Source organism: Salmo salar, chromosome 03, assembly GCF_965601325.2.
Source record: "Salmo salar chromosome 03, fSalSal1, whole genome shotgun sequence".
In the NCBI taxonomy this organism is placed as follows: Eukaryota; Metazoa; Chordata; class Actinopteri; order Salmoniformes; family Salmonidae; genus Salmo; species Salmo salar.
Window position 1 is genome coordinate 57,615,988 of NC_138293.1, and position 16,034 is coordinate 57,632,021.

Sequence of the window (16,034 nt, forward strand, 5' to 3'; positions counted from 1 at the left end):
TTTTCCTCCATTTCCGCTCGGCTGCCCGGAGCCCTGTTCTGTGAGCTCGCAATGAGTCGTCAAGCCACGGAGCAGGAGGGGAGGACCGAGCCGGTCGGGAGGATAGGGGACATAGAGAGTCAAAGGATGCAGAAAGGGAGGAGAGGAGGGTTGAGGAGGCACAATCAGGAGATTGGTTGGAGAAGGATTGAGCAGAGGGAAGAGATGATAGGATGGAAGAGGAGAGAGTAGCAGGAGAGAGAGAGAGCGAAGGTTGCGACGGCGCAATACCATCTGAGTAGGGGCAGAGTGAGTAGTGTTGGAAGAGATCGAGAGGGAAAAGGATACAAGGTAGTGATCGGAGACTTGGAGGGGAGTTGCAGTGAGATTAGTAAAAGAACAGCATCTAGTAAAGATGAGGTCAAACGTATTGCCTGCCTTGTGGGTAGGGGGGGACGGTGAGAGGGTGAGGTCAAAAGAGGAGAGGAGTGGAAAGAAGGAGGCAGAGAGGATTAGTCAAAGGTAGCTGTAGGGAGGTTAAAGTCACCCAGAAAAGTGAGGGGTGAGCCATCCTCAGGAAAGGAATTTATCAAGGCGTCAAGCTCATTGATGAACTCTCCAAGGGAACCTGGAGGGCGATAAATGGTAAGGATGTTAACCTCTATTGGCTAGGTGGGACGCTAGCGTGCCACCCGTGGTGCACTCCATCAACAGCAGGTGCATTTCAAGAGCGGCAAATTTGAATCCAAATAAATGTCAAAATTCAAATTTTTCAAACATACAACTATTTTACACCCTTTGAAAGATGAACATCTCCTTAAGCTTGAATGGGCTAGTGATTGTGACAGCATGGAATTCAAAGGAATTCTTGTTAACCTCTCTAGGGCAGGCGGGACGAATTCGTCCCACCTACGTAACAGCCAGTTGAATCCTGTGGCGCGATTTTCAAATACCTTAAAAATCCTATTACTTCAATTTCTCAAACATATGACTATTTTACAGCTATTTAAAGACAAGACTCTCGTTAATCTAACCACACTGTCCGATTTCAAAAAGGCTTTACAACGAAAGCAAAACATTAGATTATGTCAGCAGAGTACCCACCCAGAAATAATCAGACACCCATTTTTCAAGCTAGCATATAATGTCACAAAAACCCAGAAGACAGCTAAATGCAGCACTAACCTTTGATGATCTTCATCAGATGACAACCCTAGGACATTATGTTATACAATACATGCATGTTTTGTTCAATCAAGTTCATATTTATATCAAAAAACAGCTTTTTACATTAGCATGTGATGTTCAGAACTAGCAAACTTCCGGGGAATTTACTAACAATTTACTAAATTACTCACGATAAACGTTCACAAAAAGCATAACAATTATTTTAAGAATTATAGATACAGAACTCCTCTATGCACTCGATATCTCCGATTTTAAAATAGCTTTTTGGTGAAAGCACATTTTGCAATATTCTAAGTACATAGCCCAGCCATCACGGGCTAGCTATTTAGACACCCGGCAAGTTTAGCCTTCACCAAAATCAGATTTACTATTATAAAAGTTTGATTACCTTTTGTTGTCTTCGTCAGAATGCACTCCCAGGACTGCTACTTCAATAACAAATGTTGGTTTGGTCCAAAATAATCCATCGTTATATCCGAATAGCGGCGTTTTGTTCGTGCGTCCCAGACACTATCCGAAATGGTAAATCAGGGTTGTGCGCATGGCGCAATTCGTGACAATAAAATTCTAAATATTCCATTACCGTACTTCGAAGCATGTCAACCGCTGTTTAAAATCAATTTTTACGCCATTTTTCTCGTAGAAAAGCGATAATATTCCGACAGGGAATCTCCTTTTCGGCAAACAGAGGAAAAAATCACAAAGGCGGGGGCGGTCGGGTCACGCGCATAAGCCCAGAGTCCCTTGATCGGCCACTTGAGAAAGGCGATAATGTGTTTCAGCCTGGGGCTGGGATGACGACATTCTGTTTTTTCCCGGGCTCTGAGCGCCTATGGACGACGTAGGAAGTGTCACGTTAGAGCAGAGATCCTTGGTAAAAGATAGAGATGGAAAAGAAGTTCAAGAAATGGTCAGACAGGCCACTTCCTGTAAAGGAATCTCTCAGGTTTTGACCTGCCATTTGAGTTCTGTTATACTCACAGACACCATTCAAACAGTTTTAGAAACTTAGGAGTGTTTTCTATCCAAAGCCAATAATTATATGCATATTCTAGTTACTGGGCAGGAGTAGTAACCAGATTAACTCGGGTACGTTTTTTATCCAGCCGTGTCAAAACTGCCCCCTAGCCCTAACAGGTTAAACACCATGGGACCATGCAGCCATCATAGCGCTCAGGAAGGAGACACGTTCTGTCTCCTAGAGATGAACGTACTTTGGTGCGGAAAGTGCAAATGAATCCCAGAACAACAGCAAAGGACCTTATGAAGATGCTGGCGGAAACAGGTACAAAGTATCTATATCCAGAGTAAAATGAGTCCTATATCGACATAACCTGAAAGGCCGTTCAGCAAGGAAGAAGCCACTGCTCCAAAACAGGCATAAAAAAAGCCAGACTACAGTTTGCAACTGCACATGGGGACAAAGATGGTACTTTTTGGAGAAATGTACTCTGGTCTGATGTAACAAAAATAGAACCTTTTGGCCATCGTTATGTTTGGAGGAAAAAGGGGGAAGCTTGCAAGTCAAAGAACACCATCCCAACCGTGAAGCATGGGGGTGGCAGCATCATGTTGTGGGGGTGCTTTGCTGCAGGAGGGACTGGTGCACTTCACAAATAGATGGCATCATGAGGGAGGAAAATGATGTGGATATGTTGAAGCAACATCTCAAGACATCAGTCAGGAAGTTAAAGCTTGGTCGCAAATGGGTCTTCCAAATGGACAATGACCCCAAGCACACTTCCAAAGTTGTGGCAAAATGGCTTAAGGACAACAAAGTCAAGGTATTGAAGTGGCCATCACAAAGCCCTGACCTGAATTCAATTGAAAATTTGTGGGCAGAACTGAAAAAGCGTGTGGGTGCGAGGAGGCCTACAAACCTGACTCAGTTACACCAGCTCTGTCAGGAGGAATGGGCCAAAATTCACCCAACTTATTGTGGGAAGCTTGTGGAAGGCTACCCGAATTGTTTTACCCAAGTTAAACAATTTAAAGGCAATGCTACCAAATACTAATTGAGTGTATGTAAACTTCTGACCCACTGGGAATGTGATGAAAGAAATAAAAGCTGAAATAAATAAATCTCTCTAATATTATTCTGACATTTTACATTTTTAAAATAAAGTGGTCATCCTAATTGACCTAAGACAGGACATTTTTACTAGGATTAAACGTCAGGAAATGTGAAAAACTGAGTTTAAATGTATTTGGCTAATGTGTATGTAAACTTCTGACTTCAACTGTACATACATACATTCATACATACAAGCATACATACATGCATACATACCCATATACATATATATACACACATAAACATTCATTCATATATATATATACATACATACATACACATATACACACTTTTTTTACAATATAGCTTTACTATTCCCCGCATCCCCTACCACCCCTCCCCCAATTGGAGTAAAGTAATAAACAATAACACTTAGGCTTCTACCTTAAGTTTATACACATTTTACAGACAATCTATTTTACAATAGCTATATTTTGTTTGTTTTTAGTCCTTCCTCTATTTCTGATGTCCATCCAGTTTGATTTCTATTTGGAACTGTGCTATTTCACAAAATGTCTGAACCTATATACATTTTACACACCCCATATGTTTTACATTGGTTATCTTGTTGTTATTTGTCCCCCCCTTCAGCTCCATTTAACCCTTCCCATCTATCTCTTAACACCATCCATTTTGGATTTCTATTTGCCATATATTTTTCAACTCTGCTGTGATGCTTCACAAAAGTACTCAACCTTTCTTTTCTCATAGCTTCTACATATTGTAAATAAAAAAAAATTTTTTTTGCTAAAATAATTATTATATTATTGATTGATTGACTATGACTTTTCAAATCACCCAGTATTGCTATCTGCAGCGTTACTTCTAGGTAAATGTTGCAATTCTTCAGCCTTTCCTGGACCTGTGACCAAAAACGAGCTATTTTATTAGGATCCCCATTAGCTGTTGCAAAAGCAGCAACTACTCTTCCTGGGGTCCACACAAAACATGAAACATAATAGAGAAGGACATAATACAGAACATCATTAGACAAGAACAGCTCAAGGACAGAACTACATACATTTTTAAAAAGGCACACATAGCCTACATATCAATGCATACATACGAACTTTCTAGGTCAAATAGGGGAGAGGCGTTGTGCCGACAGGTGTTGCTTTATCATGTATCATTATTTTTGAAACCAGGTTTGCTGTTTATTTGAACAATATGACATGGAAGGAAGTTCCATGAAATAAGGGCTCTATATAATACTGTACATTTTTTTGAATTTGTTCTGGATTTGGGGACTATGAAAAGACCCCTGGAGGCATGTCTGGTGGGATAAGTGTGTGTGTCAGAGCTATGTGTAAGTTGACTATGCAAACAATTTGGGATTTTCAACATATTAATGTTTCTTATAAAAGGAAGAAGTGATGCAGTCAGTCTCTCTTCAACTCTTAGCCAAGAGAGACTGTCATGCATAGTATTTATATCAGCCCTATGATTACAATTAAGAGCAAAATGTGCCGCTCTGTTCTGGGCCAGCTGCAGCTTAACTAGGTCTTTCCTTGCAGCACTGGACCACACGACTGGACAATAATCAAGATTAGAGCCTACAGAACTTGCTATTTGGATGTGGTGTCAAAAAAGCAGAGCATCTCTTTATTACGGCTAGACCTCTCCCCATCTTTGCAACCATTTAATATATATGTTTGACCATGACAGTTTACAATCTAAGGTAATGCCAAGTAATTTAGTCTCCTCAACTTGTTCACCAGCCACACCATTCATTACCAGATTCAGCTGAGGTCTAGCACTTAAGGAATGATTTGTACAAAATACAATGCTCTTAGATATAGAGATGTTCAGGATCAGTTTTTTACTGGCCACCCATTCCAAAACATACTGCAACTCAGTGACTTCATTGACTGTGGTTCCTGATGCGTATATGGTTGAATAGTCAGCATACATGGACACACATACTTTGTTTAATGCCAGTGGCAGGTCATTGGTAAAAATAGAAAAGAGTAGAGGGCCCAGACAGCTGCCCTGCTGTACACCACACTTTACATGTTTGACATTAGAGAAGCTTCCATTAAAGAAAACCCTTTAAATTCTATTAGATAGATAGCTCTGAATCCATGATATGGCAGAGTCCCACCCTTCAGCCCCATTCAACCCCTCCCATCTATCTCTTAACACCATCCATTTTGGATTTCTATTTGCCATATATTTTTCAACTGTGCTGTGATGCTTTTTCAACTGTGCTGTGATGTTTTTTCAACAACAGATTATGGTCAATAATATCAAAGGCTGCACTGAAATCTAACGGAACAGCTCCCACAATCTTCTTATTACCAATTTCTTTCAACCAATAATCAGTCATTTGTCAGTGCAGTACATGGTGAGTGCCCTTCTCTATAAGCATGCTGAAAGTCTGTTGTTAATTTGTTTACAGAGAAATAGCATTGTATTTGGTCAAACACAATTTTTTCCAACAGTTTGCTAAGAGCTGGCAGCAAGCTTATAGGTCTGCTGTTAGAACCAGTAAAGGCCGCTTTACCATTCATGGGTAGCGGAATTACTTTGGCTTCCCTCCAGGCCTGAGGACAAAGACTTTCCTCTAGGCTCAGATTAAAAATATGACAGATAGGAGTGGCTATAGAGTCAGCTACCATCCTCAGGAGCTTTCCATCTAAGTTGTCAATGTCAGGAGGTTTTTCATTATTGATCGTTAACAATTATTTTTCCACCTCTCCCACACTAACTTTACAAAATTCAAACTTCCACTGCTTTTATTTCATTATTATTTTTTTATGCATGAATATAATTGCTCTCTGTTTGTCATGGGCATTTCCTGCCAAAGTTTGCCCACTTTGCCAATGAAATAATTATTAAAATAATTGGCAACATCAAATGGTTTTGCGATGAATAAGCCATCTGATTCGATGAAAGATGGAGTTGAATTTGTCTTTCTACCCATAATTTCATTTAAAGTTTTTTTTCCATCATTCTATATATCATTGATCTTGGCTTCATAATGAAGTTTTTTTTCTTTTTGTTGAGTTTAGTTACAGAATTTCAGAATTTGCAGTAAATAAGCCAGTTATATGTACAGCCAGACTTATTAGCCACTACTTCTGCCCCATCTCTTTCAACCATAAAGTTTTTCAATTCCTCATCAATTCATAGAGCCTTAACATTTCTAACAGTCAGTTTCTTAACTGGTGCATGTTTATCAATAATTGTAAGAAGCAATTTCATAAATTCATCAAGTGCAGCGTCTGGATGCACCTCATTAATCACATCAGATCAAGAAATATTTTTAACATCATCAAATAAGAGTCACAGCTAAATATTTTGTATGATCTCTTATATACAATTTTAGGTCCAATTGTTGGAACTTTGGCTTTTCCTGGATATAGCCACTATATTGTGATCACTGCATCCAATTGGCACAAATAGGGTGGACAATGATCCTGTTGTAGCAGATGTACGCAATGTACCCACGCGCTCTGGCAGATTTCATGGCTGGGATCAGTTCTTTCCTCTTCTGGCGCACAGCTTCAGGATAGTCCTCGTTGAGGAAGATATATGTTCCTCTCAAGTTCTTGGCTCTTTCCAGAACAGCTACCTTGTCCTTGAACCTCAGGAACTTGACCACTATCGGCCTGGACCTATCACCTGGGCCGGTGATAGGTTTTCCAGTCCTGTGGGCGCGCTCCACCTCAACCTTCCTGTGGTCCATCTTCAATTTCTCAGAGATCATTTCCTTCACTTTGTCCTCAGACTCCATCCAGGTCTCATGTGGAGTTCTGCAATTCCATCAACGATCATGTTGTTTCCTCTTGACTGTCCCTCAAGATAGTCTGATTTATCTGTAATTGTTATCATGGATTCACACAAAGAACTGATGTCCTCTCTCAATGACTTACAGATTGCTGTCATATTGCCGTTCTCCTGTTTCAACTCGTCGAGCTGACCCTGGGAGAACTGCAAACTGTTCTTCAGGTCCTGGACCTCTCTGGTCAGGTCGTCCATTCTTTTGTTAGTAGAATCCATGAGTATTTGGACAAAACACTTGAAACTATTTTATTGTTGTTGTAACAACTGCTTATAGGTCTAAATAGTTTATAGGTTTAAAAGATCCTTCACATGTGATAGAGAGACACCACTGGCACTGTCCTCAATGGTACTCCCGCCGGCTTTGGTCTTTGTCATGGTAGCTAGCAACGTATGTTAGGCTGTTACTCCTCGCAGTTCCAGACAGGGCAGGTCACGGGGAAAATTGAAAACAACAAACAGCAAGGATCTAGCCAGCCTCAAACCTGGGACAATCCGCGGTCCCAGGCTCAATGGCTAACTGTGTCGCGGGCTGCATTTAAGAACACCTCGCTAGCTTGATATCCAGCTAGCTAGCAGCTAGGCTAGCTGTGACACCAAATAGCTCCTCAGACCTGTCCTTGGTTGGCAGGATCACTGGAAAGATACAAGCAGTCCCAGCAACTGATGCCAAATGCGTCCCGGGATCCAACATAAGAAGCTAGGTAGCTACCAAGAACTTTCCAATATACTTTTAAACAACAAACTTTCCAAACAAACAAAACCGAGCTCTTCCTCGTTCCACGTACAACAGGAATATATGATCTAATGACTCTGCCTCCTTGCAGCAAAATCTGCAGAGCTGGGAAGATTGTATCCCCCATATAAATATAACATTCTATTGTTTGCAAGAATATTGTATACTCATTTAAATTGAAAAATTCCATGTTTTGAATTTGCCGTTGTTTTGCGTTTCAATTCCTAAACCACGTGCCATGGAATCAGTACATCGAAAATCTCTTCCACACTATTTTGCAATTTATATGGCACAGCTGTCAATTTGTTGGTCCTTAAATGAAATTGGTATTTTTTTACCATTTATGGTCTTTAATGCAGACCCGACAGACAAGTTCCTTACTTTTTCCCCCTTCTACTTGCCTCTTCCATTTTTGTGGTAATGTTGCAATTAGTTGGTTGTAATTTTGGATAGAGCAGACATTTCCATATGTCTGTGTTAGCTGCATGTGTGACATAACTCCACCAGTCCTATTTATGATATCATTTACAAAAAATGTACCTTTTTTAAACATTTTAATAAAAAAATATGTATTTTTTTATTTATTAGTATATTTGAGTTTAACCACAATATTTGTTGTATTATTTGTTCTGTCTTTTCAGGTGGATTAAACTGAAATTGCAACCAACTTTCTAAGGCTTGTTTAAAAAAAATAGATATACTGCTCAAAAAAATAAAGGGAACACTTAAACAACACATCCTAGATCTGAATGAAAGAAATAATCTTATTAAATACTTTTTTTCTTTACATAGCTGAATGTGCTGACAACAAAATCACACAAAAATAATCAATGGAAATCCAATTTATCAACCCATGGAGGTCTGGATTTAGAGTCACACTCAAAATTGAAGTGGAAAACCACACTACAGGCTGATACAACTTTGATGTAATGTCCTTAAAACAAGTCAAAATGAGGCTCAGTAGTGTGTGTGGCCTCCACGTGCCTGTATGACCTCCTTACAACGCCTGGGCATGCTCCTGATGAGGTGGCGGATGGTCTCCTGAGGGATCTCCAAAACAGACCTGGACTAAAGCATCCGCCAACTCCTGGACAGTCTGTGGTGCAACGTGGCGTTGGTGGATGGAGCGAGACATGATGTGCTCAATTGGATTCAGGTCTGGGGAACGGGCGGGCCGGTCCATAGCATCAATGCCTTCCTCTGGCAGGAACTGCTGACACACCCCAGCCACATGAGGTCTAGCATTGTCTTGCATTAGGAGGAACCCAGGGCCAACCGCACCAGCATATGGTCTCACAAGGGGTCTGAGGATCTCATCTCGGTACCTAATGGCAGTCAGGCTACCTCTGGCGAGCACATGGAGGGCTGTGCGGCCCCCCAAAGAAATGCCACCCCACACCATGACTGACCCACCTCCGAACCGGTCATGCTGGAGGATGTTGCAGGCAGCAGAACGTTCTCCACGGCGTCTGCAGACTCTGTCACGTCTGTCACGTGCTCAGTGTGAACCTGCTTTCATCTGTGAAGAGCACAGGGTGCCAGTGGCGAATTTGCCAATCTTGGTGTTCTCTGGCAAATGCCAAACGTCCTGCACGGTGTTGGGCTGTAAGCACAACCCCCACCTGTGGACGTCGGGCCCTCATACCACCCTCATGGAGTCTGTTTCTGACCGTTTGAGCAGACACATGCACATTTGTGGCCTGCTGGAGGTCATTTTGCAGGGCTCTGGCAGTGCTTCTCCTGCTCCTCCTTGCACAAAGGCGGAGGTAGCGGTCCTGCTGCTGGGTTGTTGCCCTCCTACGGCCTCCTCCACGTCTCCTGATGTACTGGCCTGTCTCCTGGTAGCGCCTCCATGCTCTGGACACTACGCTGACAGACACAGCAAACCTTCTTGCCACAGCTCGCATTGATGTGCCATCCTGGATGAGCTGCACTACCTGAGCCACTTGTGTGGATTGTAGACTCCGTCTCATGCTACCACTAGAGTGAAAGCACCGCCAGCATTCAAAAGTGACCAAAATATCAGCCAGGAAGCATAGGAAGTGAGAAGTGGTCTGTGTTCCCACACCTGCAGAACCACTCCTTTATTGGGGGTGTCTTGCTAATTGCCTATAATTTCCACCTGTTGTCTATTCCATTTGCACAACAGCATGTGAAATTTATTGTCAATCAGTGTTGCTTCCTAAGTGGACAGTTTGATTTCACAGAAGTGTGATTGACTTGGAGTTACATTGTGTTGTTTAAGTGTTCCCTTTATTTTTTTGAGCAGTGTATTTTGGAGATGATTTCATTTTCAAATAACAGAAAGTGAGCAGTTATAATCTGAAAAAAGGGAAAAAGGCCATTCTTGAACATGGGGTGAGACATTCTTATTAATTTACTAGAGAACCATTTAGATTTTAAGTATAACTTTTGTATGACCCATGCCTTAGTGAGAGGTCTAATGCTTTAATATTTAATCATTTCTGCCCTCCGAATTCACATTTGTTATATAAATAGGCCCTTTCAATTTTGTCTGGCTTGCTATTCCAAATAAAATAGAAAATGTTTTTGTTCATAATCTCAGCAGAAGAAGAAATATCCCTTTTTCAGGATCCTGTCATTCAAAGATAATTCGGAAAAATCCAAATAACTTCAGGCAATCTCAACGCTGTGTGTTACAGGGAAGACATCCTCCTCCCTCATGTGGTACCCTTCCTGCAGGCTCATCCTGACATGACCCTCCAGTATGACAATGCCAACAGCCCTACTGCTCGTTCTGTGCGTGATTTCCTGCAAGACAGGAATGTCAGTGTTCTGCCATGGCCAGCAAAGAGCCCGGATCTCAATCCCATTGAGCATGTCTGGGACCTGTTGGATCAGAGGGTGAGGGCTAGGGCCATTCCCCCAGAAATGTCCGGGAACTTGCAGGTGCCTTGGTGGAAGAGTGGGGCAACATCTCACAGCAAGATCTGGCAAATCTGGTGCAGTCCATGAGGAGGAGATGCACTGCAGTACTTAATGCAGCTGGTGGCCACACCAGATACTGACTGTTACTTTTGACCCCCCCTTTGTTCAGGGACACATTATTCAATTTCTGTTAGTCACATGTCTGTGGGACTTGTCAGTTTATGTCTCAGTTGAATCTTATGTTCATACAAATATTTACACATGTTAAGTTTGCTGAAAATAAATGCAGTTGACAGTGAGAGGACGTTTCTTTTTTTGCTGAGTTTATCATTTAAAAAGCAGGTCACTAGGTGTAGGCAAAACCACAAGCAAATAGGTAAACTGTGATATGACTTAAGAGTTAATCAGGGTGATTTTTCCACAAATAGACAGGTATTTTCCTTTCCATGGTAGCAAGAGCTTATCTATTTTGGCTTACTTTCTATAAAAATGTATTGAAGTGAGATAATTTCTATGTTCACATCCCCGTCAGACCATTTTATTGGTAAACTACATGGTATTGTAAAAGTTGACTTTTTTAGTGATCCAATACCGTACACATCATAATTTGGTTTTAATCCAAAGAGGTTAGAAAAAGTATCTAGATCATCTATGAGGCTGTGGAGGGATTCTAATTGTGGTTTTAAAAGAAATCATGAATCATCAGCGTACAATGACACCTTTGTTTTTAAGCCACGGATTTCTAATCCCTTAATATTATTGTTGGATCCAATGTTAACAGCTAACATTTCGATGGCAATAATAAATAGACATGTCTATAGTGGACAACCTTGTTTTACTCCTCTTGACAGTTTAAAACTTTGAGATGTAGCCATTATTTACTATTTTATACCTAGGGTTACTATATATAACTTCAACCCATTGATAAGAGTTTCTCCAAAATTGAAGTATTCTAGGCATTTATATACAAACTCCAGTCGTACTTTATCAAAAGCCTTTTCAAAATCAGCTATGAAAACCAGGACTGGTTTCCCCGATATTTCATAGTATTCTACTGTTTCCAGTACTTGTCCTAAATTATCTCCAATGTATCGTCCATGTAAAATAACTGTCTGATTAGGATGAATAATGACAATACCTTTTTAGTTCTATGCGCCAAGGATTTAGCTCAATTTCTTTTGCATCACAACAGTGTAAGAGGCCTCCAATTTTTTAAATGGACTGGATCTTTATATATATATATATATATATATATATATATATATATATATATATATATATATATATATATATATAATACCACTTGGATCCTGTTTCAGTAATAATGAAATCAGACCTCCTTGCTGCATGTCTGATAATCTACAGTTTATATAGGAGTGGTTAAAACACGCTAATAATGGTCCTCTGAATAAATCTAAAAAAGTTTGATATACTCATCCATATATTTACATGTACATATTCTCATTCGCCCCTTTAGATTTGTGTGTGTTAGGTATTTGTTGGGGTATTGTTAGATTACTTCTTAGATATTACTGCACTGTCGGGACTAGAAGCACAAGCATTTTGCTACACTCGCACTAACATCTGCTAACCATGTGTATGTGACAAATACAATTTGTTTTGATTTGTTGAGGATCATGGCTAGACAGCAATTTTAAGGTCTTGACATAGATTTTTAAGCAGATTTAAGTTGAAACTGTAACTTGACCACTAAGGAACATTCACTGTCTTCTTGGTAAGCAACTCTAGTGTAGATTTGGCTTTGTGCTATAGGTTAATGTCCTGCTGAAAGATGAATTCCTCTCCCAGTGTCTGGTTGTAAGCAGACTGAAGCAGGTGTTCTTCTAGGATGTTTTGCTTAGCTTCATCACAGTCTTTGCCAATGTCAAGCACACCCATACCATGATGCAGGCACCACCATGCTTAAAAATAAGGAGGAAGTTATTCAGTGATGTGTTGTATTGGATTTTCTGCAAACATAAGGCTTTGCATTGAGGCCAAAAGTGTATCCATTTGCCATGTTATATTTTTTTTGGTATGACTTTGGTGCTTTGTTGCATGTTTTGTATATTTGAATTCTTCTTTTCACACTGTCATTTAGGTCATTATTGTGGAGTCGCTACAATGTTGTTGATCCATCCTCTGTTTTCTCCCATCACAGCCATTAAACTCTGTAGCTGTTTTAACATCACCAATGGCCTTAGCAGTTTCCTTCCTGTCCTGCAGCTCAGTACAGAAGGATGACTGCGTCTTTGATATGTCTGGGAGGTTTAATACATCATCCATAGCATAATTATTAACTTGAGCATGCTTAAGGATATATTGAATATCTGATTTGTTATTGTTACCCATTTACCAATCACTGTCCTTATTTATGAGGCTTTTGAAAAGCTCCCTGGTCTTTGTAGTTGAATATGTGCTTGAAATGTAATACTTGACTGAGGGACATTACAGATGCTGAATGTATGGGGGACAGAGGAAGGGGTAGTCATAAAAAATCATGTCAACCCCTATTAGTCCATATAACTTATTATATTATTTGAGCTAAATTTTACTTCTGTACTTAATTTGGCTTGCCTAAAAAAAAGGGGCTGAATGCTTATGCAACGACTATTTTAATTATTACATTTTATTCACCTGTATATATTTGTCTAATTTTCTGATCAATGACAAAAAAGTATCATTAAATCTGTTTCAATCCAACTTTGTAGCACAACAAAATGTGAAAAAAGTCCAAGTGGGTGTAGACTTTCTAAAGGCACTGTAGGGATTAGGGTGCCATTTGGGATGCATCCAGGGTCAGCTGAGCCAGCCCCAGCTGTAAAGTAGACATCAATGGGCTGTTAATTAATACACGCCCAGGAAACATCAATGGCCTCGTTGGAAGAAACCTAATGATCGATACCTGTCTGGTTGAATTGTAATAATTGATTGTTGTGTGGAACCAGGTGGGGTGGGAGAGTGTGTGCGTGTGTGTTCTGCGTGTGTGGGTGCCCATGCACGTGCCTGTGTGTGGCTGTATCTTCAGAAACCCTCACACCCTTCACAGCTACTGTAACCAGCTAACACAACACACCATGCTGACTATTCACAAGCCGTAATAATTTTCACAACTTTTTATCGGTACAGTAAAATCAGACAGTTTGACTGATTCCTTGGATAATGAAACCAGAGTGGCAGACGCTGCATGGGGTTATCTGACTGGAAAGTAGCCAAGCAAATATTCCTCGCTCCTTATTGTAATTTAATGGAGTCATTTGTCAATCAAACTTCTTATTGAGCAAATTCAATTTGGCTTCACTAATGTGATTATAAAGGCTACGTTCGTTACCCTTCAGCCAGCCTTTAGGCTGTGTCCCAAATGGCATCTTATTATCTATAGTAGTGCACTATGTAGGGAATAGGGTGCCATTTTGTGGGTCTCGCGCCATTGAGCCGCAGCTAGTGCTCCTCTATTGGACTCTGCTGGTCAGCACTTCACTTGTGATTAATAATATGCTGAAGGATGAGAGGCCAGTATGACCTAGAACATGACCTAGTCCTCATACATTAACCCCTTGGTGGGCCGTATAGCTGGTATGCACCACAGCAATGCACTTCCACTGGGAAATGGATGAATTGAAAGAATGTGTCCATGTCACATTACTTTAGGCCATGTTAGAAATTGAAATTGTACATTCATTTTGTGCTCAATTTGTGTCAGTGTAGACGAAAGGGCAGTACGGCGACATGCTAGCTCTGACAGAGCTGGGTAACATTTTCAGCAGCTGACATCGGGGTCTCTCTGCATGGAGGTGATGGGCACAGCTGCCACTCACTCATTCACAGGTGTGAGAGCGCCATGGGTCGGCCGAGGATGACACATAAGCGCACAGGCATTCACATGGCATAAATGGCACGCACGCACACACACAAACACGGACACAAACACACACACACACATACAGAAACAGACATATATACACACACACACACACACACACACACACACACACACACACACACACACACAGAAACAAACACACAGCCACTGACTCATCATAGCAAGTTGAAGAACATAAATATATTAACAGAGCAATTCAATTGGGAGTAATTCATCTACCTGTACTAGTGCTGTAAGGACTATGAGGTCATTCAATATGCATGTGAACTGGAAACTGCTGCCATGGTTTGAACATGAAATCCCACACCCAGTGTGGAATCAAAGTATTGTAGGAACTTAACAAACATTTTCACTACCCTTAAAGGTATTTCGACACCATAAATCCAAACTACACACGACAGTATTGTGAGTGCTCTCATGAACCATAAAATCTCAGAACAGGAGAAAAATAACTTGGCAGCCATTAGCAAATTAGTATTGGCCCACTAGTTGTCTGGCAGGTCTATTTTAGGCATCTATTTGTGTCATTAGTATGGCTCTGTGTCTGTGTCTAATTGACTCTCTAGTTGGCGGCCAGGTCTTTATTTAATAATATGACTCTTGTGTTACTGTGTGTCCATCAGGAAAGCGGTGAAGGCCACTCTGGTGCTGCTGCCTCTCCTGGGCATCACCTACATGCTATTTTTCGTCAACCCGGGAGGGGAGGATGAGGTCGCCCAAATTGTCTTCATCTACTTCAACTCCATCCTGGAGTCTTTTCAGGTATGCCCAGGCCAAATGAAAAGTGTTATAGAGGGTTTGAGAACTTTTTTGATGCTGTAAACATTCTGAAGCATATAATGTGTCACAAAAAATAGATGTAGGCTACAGTACAATGTAGTGCTGCTCACACTGCTCATCTTATCTTCAATGTTTAACACTGTTTCTCTCTCCTCCCCCTCTTCTCTTGCCATCTTTCCCTCTCTCTCTGTCCTCCAGGGCTTTTTCGTGTCAGTATTTTATTGCTTCCTGAACAGCGAGGTAAGCAGATTCATGTTTGTCCCATGATCCCCCACCGCTCACACTATACCCGTAATGCGTTTTTCTTTCCAATCCCCCCTCCTACTATCCCTCCCTCTAACCCTCCTCTCATTCCTCCCAGGACTATTGGAAACATGTCTACTTGGCACCATTTCATGCAGAGCTAAAAATGCCCTAAAAATGTATTGTGTCGTCTAAAATGCAAGCCAAGCAGCAGGGTTACCTTGGACATGCAGATTTCCTCCACTGGACAGCAGAATTAATAGGATCACAATGAGCTTCACCCTGGCCCAACACAGATATACAGGCCCCATGTCAGAGGCTGCATGGTGCCATGGTCAAAGGTAGTGCACTATATAAGGAATAGGATGCCTAAATGGATTTGACATAAAATATTAACCGGTGAGAAACCTAAATCTGTCTGGAGTTACAAAAGATTGCTTGCCCTAAAACCTGAAAAACCCTTGGGAGAGCTGTGAAAG

General features: G+C 41.0%; 1 protein-coding gene across 1 annotated transcript in view; it reads left to right on the forward strand.

Annotated features, from left to right (window-relative positions):
• The window catches only part of LOC106600876 (corticotropin-releasing factor receptor 1), a 183,636-nt gene that overhangs the window by 156,965 nt on the left and 10,637 nt on the right, over window positions 1-16,034 (forward strand). The window contains exons 12-13 of the mRNA XM_014192620.3: window positions 15,156-15,294; window positions 15,511-15,552. Of these exons, the coding sequence (XP_014048095.1) occupies window positions 15,156-15,294; window positions 15,511-15,552 (181 nt within the window). The remainder of the gene's footprint in view (window positions 1-15,155; window positions 15,295-15,510; window positions 15,553-16,034) is intronic.